Genomic DNA, 11,418 nt, shown 5'->3' on the forward strand with positions numbered 1-11,418 from the left:
CTGTCCCTGTATCTCTGTCTGTCTCTCTTTATGCATGCAACCTCCCCACTCCATAGGGAATTTCCTTTCTCCCTATTCTCACTAAGTCAGGTCAGACTTCTTCCCCTGGGATTCATGCAGCTTCCTGACCCTGCTCTAACCTACTGTTTCCAACCATATTTTCTATTGCATCTCCTGATACCATGTCTCGGTGTTAAGTCCCCACTACCTGCAGCTTTGAGCTGTCTTCCCCCATTCCCGATGCCCATCTACACTTTGCATGTTCTCTGTTCCAAAGAGACCTTGTCCCTCACTGTCCCTGAGGACCTGCCACCCTCAGCACCACCCACTGCTACCTGGCCTTCAGACCTGGAATTTATCTTTCTCTTCTGAACATAGTTTATTATCTCTACTTTCATAACATTTTTTAACCTGATATAATTATTTGTGTAGTGTGTTTCCTCAGATTTTTCTCTATACTCAATCATATACTATGTAAATAATTTTTTTGGCCTTTTTGTTATTCCTTTTCTTGGCTAAAAGTGATACCTGCTTATCACATTTAACATTTTTTTTTGGGGGGGGAGTTTATTTAAAATGGTTATGTCAAAAACTTATGGGGGACTGGCAAGATACCTCAGTGGACTAAGTGCTTGTTTTGGCAAGCGTGGGGACTGGGGTTCAATCCCCAGCACCACATGCCATGCCGGGCCCACCCCCAGGGCGCACTGAGGTGGCAACCAAGTCTGGGCATGGTGGTGCATGACTGTAATCCCAGTGCTGGGGAGGCTGAAAACAGGAGGATCACTACGAGTCCAAGCTACAGAGTAAGACCCTGTACCAAATAAAAAACAAAGTTAAAAATACTTATGGGTGTATTGAGCTTGGGTGCAATGTAGCAGGGAAATGTCCAACACACCACTGCTGCCTCTCAGTCTGTGACACTGAGGACTGGACACTGAACACCTGAAAAACAAATGTCACCACCACAAGGCTGCCAGAGATCCGGTCGCCTCCTGTGCAGACGATGCCACCATACATTGCCGTTGGGTGCATTTCCCTGGCGACATCTGGCAAGCGCCTATTCTCAAGGAAGGCTTGCAAGTATTTTAGCTTTTGGCTCTTTGAGGTAGGAAAAGAGTACAGGCATGGCCAGAGTGAGCCTTCCTAAGGCCAAATATCTCTCCTAAGACCTCCAGAACCATTTCTGTGGAAGGAACACCGGCACTCGTCCTGGCCTTATCTCTGGCATTAACCAGAATATTTCAATGTTTCATAGTCGAGTGTGGATTTTGCCAGAAGCTTATGGCAGATACCATCAATCAGGCTTAAAAGTTTCCTTTCTACTCGTTTTCAAGTCGTTTTGATTTTTGAATTCTAAACAACTGTCAAATATCTTACCCTACCAATTGATATATATGTTAGCATTGTGGATTTTATTAGCAGATATTCAAAATGTTCAACCAGCCTTACCATCTTGGGATAAACAATACTTGTTCATATTTTGGATTTGTGATTCACATTGCCTTGTTGTTTACTAATTTCTTAAAAATAGACTTCATGGGGCCGACCAGATAGCTCAGCGGACTAATGCACCTACTTATGCAGAGAGCAGTGGCTGGGGTTCGATCCCCAGCTTGCCATGCTGGCCCTACACCTGGGGAACGCTGAGACTGCAATTAAGACTGGGCGTGATGACCCCTGCCTGTAACCTCATTGCTTGGGAGGCCAAAAACAGAATCACTACGAGTCTGATCTATGTAAGGAGACACTATAGACCCTGTACTAAATACATTAAAAAAAAGACTTCACTGAGAATAATTATATGGAATAAAATGCACACATTTTGAGTACACTATAGGGCTGGGAATATAGCTCAGTGGCATTGCCTGCTTGGCAAGTGTAAGGTTCCAAGTGCAATCCTTGGTGTGGCCAAAAAAAAAAAATTTTACTCTTTAAGTGTACTGTCAAATGTTTAACAAATGTCTGTACCTGAATAACCACCACCACCAGGATGCAGAACATTTCATCACCTTATAATGTCCCTTTTCACGTCAGCTCACACTCTTGTCCCTGGTGAGGATTGATCTGTTTCTAGTACTAGATTTCATTCTTACAGTGTCATGTGAATGTGACTATGGAGTATTTTCTCTTTTGTCCCTGGCCTCTTTCACTTAGCTGTTCTTTGAGATTCGTATATACCCCTGCATATATCACTTGTTCTCTTTAAATTTGTTGTTGAATGGATACGCCACAATGAGTCTATCCATTCCCCAGTGGGTGCAAGTTGGAGTTGTTTCCAGTCTGGGCTATCAGGAACACTCACAAGTGTTTTAGCCCAATTTTGGTGGCTGGCATGGCATACGGTACTGGGGTTGAACCTGGGTCCTCGTGCTTGCCGGGCAGGTGCTAAGACCACCGAGCTATCTCCTCAGTCTGTGTGTCCATTCTCATAAAGGCACATGATCATAACTATTGTTGCTTTATAAAATCTTTAAAGTAGGTCATGTAAATCTCCCAACTTTATGCCTATCTGAAATTACTGTGTATTGTAGGCCCCTTTATATATCCATATACATTTTTTAATGACCCTAATGAAAGAAAACTTGCTTGGATTGGGATTGGGATTGGGTTGAATCTACAGATTAATTTGGGGGCAATATCGAAACATGACTCATGAACATGATATAAATCCCCACTTATTCAGAGCTTCTCTAATTTTCTCAGCATCTTATATTTAATGGATAGCTCTTGTACCTATTTTGTTTAACCTGAGGTGTAAGATTTGAGCTGTTACACAGTGTTTTCATGCTTATCTTGTGCTGCTGGGGTTTGAATGTGCACGTGACACTAGCAAGTATCCTACTCAACTCATCCCCCTCGTGCTGTTTTTCAGAATTGGTTCTCATCCATTTTAGTGTATGAACTTTGTATTGTGCACTGCTGCTAACCTGTTAGCTTTTAAAGGCTTTGTTATAGATTCTGCATGAGTTTTCACAAACTGTTTTTAAGCTTTTGTGTGTAGATGTGTCCCCCAAGCCTCATGTGGTTTTAGATGGGGCTTTTTCCAAGGTAGCCGAATCTAGAGTGTGTGATTCATAGTGTGACGCTGAGACTAAGGGTGTAAGTGCTACACCTGCCCGGGGGTGGGTAGATTGCATTCAATGTAAGGGATAGTAAGAGCCTTTGTCCCCTCTCTCCTTGCTTGCTGCTTTTGCTGTCTTCCACCCAGCTGATTATGGAATGAAATCTGCACAAACTGTGAGCTAAACAAAACCTTTCAAGTTCTGAGTCTTGGGTATTTTACCTCAGCAGGAAGAGACATTACTAGGATGCCAGCCATGTCATCTATGAATGAAGACATTACTTTCCCAATATGCACGCTGTTCATTTCTTTCAGTAACCTTATGTTATTGCACTGACTAGCAGTAAAAGACACTATTACCTTTTTCCTAACATAGGGAGTAAGTATTCAGTCTTTACCACTTAAATATGATAGCACCAAGGTTTCTGGAGAGCCTTTTATCAAGTTGAGGAAGTTTGTTTCTCGGTTTTTAAAAATCATTAATGGTATTGAATTCTGTTAAATGCTTTCTCTGCATCTATTGATCATGTACTATGTTCTCCTTTGTCCTGCTACTATGATGAATTATGTATTTTTTCTTTTTGAGTGCTGAGGATTGAACCTAGGGGTGCTAACATTCATCTACACGCCTGATGTTTCTTTTCATTTTGAGACAATGTCTTGCTAAGTTGTTCAAGCTGCAAGCCTGTGCATCCTGCCTTAGCCTCCCAGAGTACTAGGACTACAGACCTGCACCACTGTGCCCACTCTCCACTGAATCTTGAATGTTAAATCAGCCTCATATTTCTTAATGAAACCCAACACAGGCATTTTCTTAGATTGGACTTGCTAATACTTTGTTAAGGTATTTTATATATTTGAGAGATATTAATTGGTGGTTTCTTCCTTTGAAGTTATGGTACCAGGTAAGGCTTGTCCCTTAAAGTAGGAAACTTTCCATCCTCTTTTTCTGAAGCAGTTTGTGTAGGGTTGGTATTGGCCCTTACAAATTTGATAGAATTCACATGTAAAGCCATCTAGGCCTCAACTTTGCTTTGTAGTATATTTTGAATCATTCCATTTCTCAATAAGGGGATGATCAGACTATTTCTTCTTGAGTAGAGTTTGGTAATTTGTCTTATCCAACAAATTTGTTGGTTTCATATAAGCTGTCTAATAAGTATGTCTAAAATAAACATATTAATATTCCATTCTGTAGGAAAGAGCACTATTTTTAGTAGACTTGTCTCGTGACAAAACCTAAAATGTGCTTCATATCACAGGACCTCAATTTTTTGCTTTTACAAGTAAAAATAGAACATAAATGTTTATGTGTTAGTTCATGTCTTAAGATTTTTTGGGGTGTGGGGAGTGGTTAACAGGAATCAAACTCCAGACCTTGTGCTTACCAGGCAGGCACTGTGCCACTGAGCTAAATCCCTAGCCCTTATGTCTTAACTATAATGATTATACACATATCAAAGGATTAAGTGTATAAACATCAGTGTTTTTACAAGTGAACCATTATGTATTTTATATGATGTAAACCATGATGATCTAAACCCATATAAAACCTACATTGTAACAGTTTACATGGGAGACTTTAAATATTATATTTCCAGTTCTTTGTGGACGTGAACTGAATGCCTAAGACTGACTTGATATACTCCTGCTCCCTGAAGAGCACTGCAGTGCTAAGGGCACCTCATTCTGTATTTAAAATGTTCTCCTCTAATCTGAATTCTTACTGTGCTTAGCTTAAAACAAGTTTATATAAGAAATAAGCCTAATTTTGGAATTATACAGACTAACAAAATCTGAGGATTTCTTTTTTCAGGTTTTAGGAGTCCAAGTCAGCAATTATCTTGTTTTGTACAATTAATCTGAGCAGAATAGCGCCACAGAGGGACTTCACCAACGGTCCCAGAGGCAGAAGATGGAAGACAGGCTTAGGGAAGCAAGGAAAAGGTCAGTCCTTTCGTGTTGAATTTATGTTTCACTGAAAGCAACATTTGTACAGAAAATAAAACTTAAAGTTCTCAAGTAAAAGTTACAAAATGAAGCAGCCAAGAACTTTACTGGTTTAACAGTTAACTTTGCAAAACACCATCAGGGTGGTGGGAAGATACCTAAGAACATTATGAGAACAGAAACATGATATCTATTTTATTCTGATAAATCTGGTAATTTATAAAAACCTAGTGTTGATAATTTGTTCCTTTCTATATTATTCCTTCTAAAAATACTTTTACCATAGAAGAAGCAGGTGCTACCAAAGCATTGGCTGTCTTATTGGCTATCCAGGTTAAAATGCAATTTTCTTTTTCCTAGCAATGTTTGTTTCTGACCAAATAATTTATACCCGATCACATGTACGTATTTCAGCGTTACCCTGTAAGTTTCCCAATCACGTGGCTGCTCAAGTGTGGTGTCCTGCACAGCAGCTGCTCGTTTTGAGCTGTAAGGTTTCAGGACATCCTTGTGGATGTTGTCTTCTTCCATTCTTAAACACATACATGTGTATGAAGTAGTCTGTATGTCACATTATTTTACTGCTTACAGCTCTCCTCACATGCTAGTAACCATTTTATTTTTAATGAAATAGATAGCTGTTGCTTTCATCGCTGCATTTATCATTCAGCCTAAGAATCCTAAGTCATTTCATTCTCTTTCTAGTCTTACAAGGTTCTTACCTAGTGATCGCATGACCTTTCCTGCTGTTGAGACATTCTGGTGGATACTTATGAGTAGTAAGTTAGTCATGACAAAACTTGTAATCTTGAGGGACAGGTTTGGAATTGGTAAGGAAACTTGTACTTTCTAAGATAGTTCTAAATCTCATTTAATTGAAAGGTCAGCATAAATAAAACTATAACATCTGGACGCAGACTTTCATACTGGAACCTCTCAGCCCCCAATTTGGAAAAAAAAAAAACCACCGGTAACTATGACAGTTTGCATTAGATCTACTGCACAAGAATTTACCAGTCACCACAACTGATTCTAAATTGAATATAATAGAAATTTGTAAAATCAGGGAGTACCTAATTTCCTTCCGAAATAGGTAATTTTTTTTTAATTTACTAAAACATAATGACAATCCTTATTTTACATTCTTTAAACCTGTTTAATTTCTGTACTTTTGAATCTATTCTTTCTACCTGAACTAGAAAAAATATGTATGCATCAAGGATTCAACTCAGGGTCACACACATGTTAAATATATGTGCTCTACCAGAGTCACACTTCCAGCCCAAAGTTTCTTTTAAAATCATCTGTAGTTGCACCATCTGAGTGGATGATAGTGATGAACTATTCTCAGTATTTGGTAAAATATTTATGATGGGGCAAAGGATATTTGAGAGGAACTTCTAAGTTCGTTCTATACCCGGATAAAAATAATGCCTGCAAGATCAGTTAACATGTCTAAGTTTAATCTTTCTTTCTACCATACCTATTTTTGAGTACAGAAAGCCATGACCACCACTAGTGTAGTAACCCCATCACCATGGCAGAGCTCTCTTGAAAGAGCGAGCTGCTTTTCTCATGCTACTGGGGATCAAACGCAGGGGCTGTGCCAGTCATGCTCTACCAAGGTGCGCCCTCAACTGAAATGAAGCACATTTTGGTTGATTAGACTCTTTGAAGTTTCAGAGATTAATAATTTTCTTTAATAACAATGTGGCATCTGTGTGAGTGAGAACTAAGTGTAGACCTAGGTCCTGTGTACTGAAGTGGTAACATAAATTAGAATTAATGTGCTACTGTCCTACCATATATTCAGATTTAAATATGAAAAATACCACACAGAAAACAGAAGGATTTTTAAAAAAAGATTTAAGATCATAAATAGGTTATTGTTGTCAACACATTTCAGAATTTTTTAAAAAACAAACATTTTGGCTTTTTAAGAAAAGATTTTCTTTTAAAATCAATTCCCTCATTACTGAAAGGACCTGTACATTTTTAAACTTCCAGTCTCCTAAGGCACAATATTTAATCAGAATGCCAGTATCACCACCCTGCTGTAGTAGGAGTAAGAGGCAAAACAAAGTTTCCAGAAAAAATCATCAGTCAAGAGAAAGAAGGAAGGACAGACTAATGAGCTTGTTAAGAAGGCCTACGGTGGTTAGGCAGAACTTTGTTTTTTAAAAACTATTTTAACTCAAACAGGATTAATTCACCACAGAGTAGCTAAAGAGAAAAGGATTGGAAAAACAAAATATACTTCCTTGAAAGAGGAGATAGGGGGAAAATTCAACTTATAATAATGTATGAAGGGGCAAAATCACTTGGAGCCCAGATCGAGGCCTGCTTTATTACTTGGGTTCACACAAGTCCAGAAAACAAGCTGGCAAGACACCTAGCGACCCACCGAGCAGCATCTGCCTACCAACATCAGTCCAGAAGAGGTCATGAAATACTAAAACGGATGCTTAAATTATATTTGCCCAACCAAAAAGTTATTTAAAATATAAAATTTTCATTTTAAGTCTGCCTTCTGTTATACCAACTGAACTTTTAAGCTTGTTTCAAGTGTGGCAATTTAGTGTTACTTGTAAAAAAGAAGAGCAAGTGACCGTCCACAGATGGAGCATGGGGTGAGGTTCATGGCTGTGTCAATCAAGGAGTGTTAGTCAACTGTAAACCTTGAAAGTTAAGACGAGGAACTGTGTGTATCAGACACATTAGAGTACAACAACAGGAGGGGCAGGGAAGCCAGCTTGTCATTCCAGTTCTGACAAAGTGCAGGGTCTTCGAAATTCTTGTCCACGTTCATGAAGCCATTTATTGGATACTGTGAGAAAAAATACAATAATTAAATATTTTTCTTCCCTTCTAAAAGATGGTCTGTGAAAAAGTTTCAATGTGTATTAAAAGTTCAAGACCCAAACCATATAAAGGTAGATGCTACTTAAAAATTGGAAACAGAAAATCTTGTACATATTTACAACATACATACTGATGTATGTAGATAAGTATGCACACATATACAGGTATATCTGAGTCTATGCGTTTCCAGTGTCCAATATGAGACTTGAAATGAGAGTAGAATTCAGATATAGTTACAGATCGAGCAGAACATTTTTTACCTGCTTTCAAAAATAACCAAGACACATTAAAGATTAATGCTCCAATCTACAGGAACAACACTCTGACCTATCACTGCTGCTATATACCCTGGGGATTCCTTGGTACCAACAGACTTGCTCCATCTCTAATATTAACCCAATCTTGGGTATGTACCAAATCAAGTGGGGAACTCCATTCTCCATTGCTCTTTATTCTTCACCAGCCCTTGCATCCAGTCTACTTAGCAAACTCTGTCAGTGTCCTTGCTTGTCTCTGGAATCTGTTGGTTCCCCTACCTTTTTTTTTTCTTTTTTAATGGGGAAAAATGTATGTATTTAGAATTAGCCAGCTGGGGCCAGGGAGATGGCTCAGTGGAATAAGCGCTTCCCTGGCAAGCGCAAGGGCCTGAGTTCGATCCCTGCTTCCACAAAACAAAACAAAACAAAACAAACAAAAAAAACCCACAACAAAAAAAACAAAACCCATCCAAAAGAATTAGCCAGCTGGACTAAGTTTAGATGATCCCAATTTTGTTGGCAACAACCAATACATCATAATCAAGAGCTAGCTGAACATACGCCTTCCTTCTTCTCTCCATCAGACCTGATTAAGGTATTGACCTTGGCAACATCACTGCTGCTTTATTAAAGGCTCTCATCACTTCCAAATTAGACGACACAAAGAGTCCTGAAAATTGAGCTCCCCACGAATCCTCTCCTCAGTGTAGTCTGTGGCTCACAAACAGTACCTTCAGTTAAGATTTTTAAACCCTGGTGAGCAAGCCTCACTCTTAAAACAGCAGAGATAGATACAGGTGGAAAGTGACATACTGAAATGGACATATAGGGTAAATATCTATTAAAGCTCACCTGTTTTTTACTATGCAAGATGCCCCTTTACGTTCCGTACCCTACATGCTATCCAGCCTGACAATTTTCTTGGACCCTAACATGCCTACACATCTGCTGTCCTACTTTAGAGCCAAATGCAGAAGTGAAGATATGAGGAAGGCTTCCCACCTTATTCTGGTTTCTCTGCTAGTGTTATTGTGAACCTGAGTGTGAACCATGTCGGGGGAAAGACACTGTCTTCTTTAACTCTGAGACAGTCTTTCTTGGAATAGCAAATGGAAATGCAGTTTTAAAAATGTGACATCAAAATTCTGATCTGAGCAATACAAATGTATATTAAGATCAGAAATCTTTAGCTGGAATCCATCCAATGTTAGCATTATATTAGGCAAAGCTATGGAAGACAGGGTGTTCAAAGGTATTGATTAGCTTCAAAATGAAACAAATTAGCCAGATGTGTGCTGTTGGAGGTAGGGGGAACAAGGCAGGAGGATCAAAGCTGGAGTCCAGCCCATGATAACAAATTAAGAGGGTTGGGGCTGTGGCTTCATTTAAGGTCCCTGGATTCAATATCTGATACTGAATAAATGGTGGTATTCTCCACCAGGAAAAAAAAAAAAGACAAAAATCACAAACTCTTCAAGAATACAGAACTTAGTTACCCCATTTGTTTCCGACTAGTACTGGACAGGCTGCATGCCGTGTACTGTAATCTCCTTCTCCACTGGCAAACAGATTATACCAGAAAACAGCAGTTCCCTGTGGAGAACAAATCAAAATTACTACAAACAAAAACGTTACTTTATCATTTTCTACAGTATATAAATGTTCTATACCCACAGTAGCATGTCTTCCTTTTATTTAATTCTGATGGTATTACTTTAAAAACTTAATTGGGGGGGCTGGTCAAATAGCTCAGCAGATTAAAGCACCTGCAAGCAGGCACAGGGACCAGGGGTTCGATCCCTGGGCCTGCCATGCCAGCCCCACCCCTGGGGCACACTGAGCCGGCAATTGAGGCTGGGCAAAGTGGCGCATGCCTGTAATCCCAGCTCTTGGGAGGCTGTAAATAGGTGGATCACTATAAGTCTGATCCAGTAGTGAGACCTTGAACACCCTATAGACCTTTCCCTAAAATAACAAAAAAAACCATAAAACTTAATTGGGCCAGCAAGATAGCTCAGTGGACTAAGCACTTTCAGACTAAGTGCCTGCTTGGGTAGGCACAGGGATGAGGGTTCAATACCTGTCACCACCCCCAGGAGTGCTAAGCCGGCTACCAAAATTGGGCATGGTAGCACATGCCTATAATCCCGCAGTGAAAAGGCTGAAAACAGGAGGATCACTACACAGCTTAGATGTAGACCCCATAACAACCAATTAGATAAATAAATAAAATAAAAATTTAATCATATAAAAAGTACCACAAAGTCACTTGATAAAAAAAAAAAAATGAATGTTTGTTAAAACAAAGGTAGCAATAGTGGTATGGAAGGGAAAAAAATCGTATAAAAAGCAATTTATACTAGATAGTCATGGTAAAGTATACCATGAAACCCAAAGCTTTGCCTAGAAATAGTCAGAGATAAGGTCCTTAAGTATACTACATTTTTAAATGCACATAATTCATTGGACAGTGAAATATAGGTCTGTCTTTTCTTCAGATAGGGGAAAAATAGAGACAAAAAAATAAAACAAAATCTCCCTAACAAGCCACACTTACTTTTTTGGGCCAAACACTAGCTCCTACTTCAGGAAAAACAGTGGCTCCCCCTGCAGACACGTCACTCATCTGTGGAGAAAAGGCATTATTCCTGAAGGTGGTGCCTAAGTGCGCCAATGCGCAGGCTTTGACACAGGGATACTAGAAACACACAGACTTCTGCTTACGCAGCTGTGTTCTGCATGTTACTCAGTTTCTCAAAAACAAACAACAAAAAAAATGCTTTTTAGGCTTATATTGCCTAAACTGAGCTACAGAGAGTAATGATTAACAAACAAAGGAAGGAAAACAGATATAATTCAGGATGGGAGCTGCTTTTACAGCTAAGGGGAAAATGAAATGACTTCAAACCAGTATAGAAAGCAACAGAGGTATAAATATGTTTTACTAAACTAGAAGATAGGCTGAGGATAGAGCTCAGTGGCACACGGCCCGTTTCGCAAGCTTAAGATCCTGAGTTTGATTACCAGAAACAAAATCCCCCACAACAACAATAAAACTAGAAAGTAACTGCCATATAAATTTGGGCAGAGATTTTTTTGCTGTTGTTCATTGCTGATCTTCAGTGTCTAGAAAAGTATTTCAAGAATAGAAAGTGCTCAATGCCTAGTTCTATAAGTAAAACTTAAAATAGAAGCAAAAAATAAATGAAAATTAGCTTTATCATTTCTCATGCTACAGAATCAACTCATTGGGTCTCAAAATGGAGGTAAAACCGCCGCCCGGTC

The 11,418-nt window shown here is 39.2% G+C and overlaps 1 protein-coding gene across 3 annotated transcripts in view; it reads right to left on the reverse strand.

Annotated features, from left to right (window-relative positions):
- Nucleotides 1-6,863: 6,863 nt before the first annotated feature.
- The window catches only part of P4ha1 (prolyl 4-hydroxylase subunit alpha 1), a 79,439-nt gene continuing 74,884 nt past the window's right edge, over nt 6,864-11,418 (reverse strand). For 2 of the 3 annotated variants that reach the window (XM_004623996.2, XM_004623995.2), the window contains exons 13-15: nt 10,691-10,759; nt 9,630-9,726; nt 6,864-7,841 (exon numbers count right to left, since the gene is read on the reverse strand). In XM_004623996.2, coding sequence (XP_004624053.1) covers nt 7,771-7,841; nt 9,630-9,726; nt 10,691-10,759 — 237 coding nt within the window. In that variant the 3' untranslated portion in view covers nt 6,864-7,770. Of the gene's footprint in view, nt 7,842-9,629; nt 9,727-10,686; nt 10,760-11,418 lie in introns of all 3 variants that reach the window. The other variant, XR_002821696.1, reaches the window with a different exon arrangement.

The sequence above is a fragment of the Octodon degus genome, unplaced genomic scaffold (genome assembly GCF_000260255.1).
Source record: "Octodon degus isolate 3935 unplaced genomic scaffold, OctDeg1.0 scaffold00005, whole genome shotgun sequence".
Classification (NCBI taxonomy): domain Eukaryota; kingdom Metazoa; phylum Chordata; class Mammalia; order Rodentia; family Octodontidae; genus Octodon; species Octodon degus.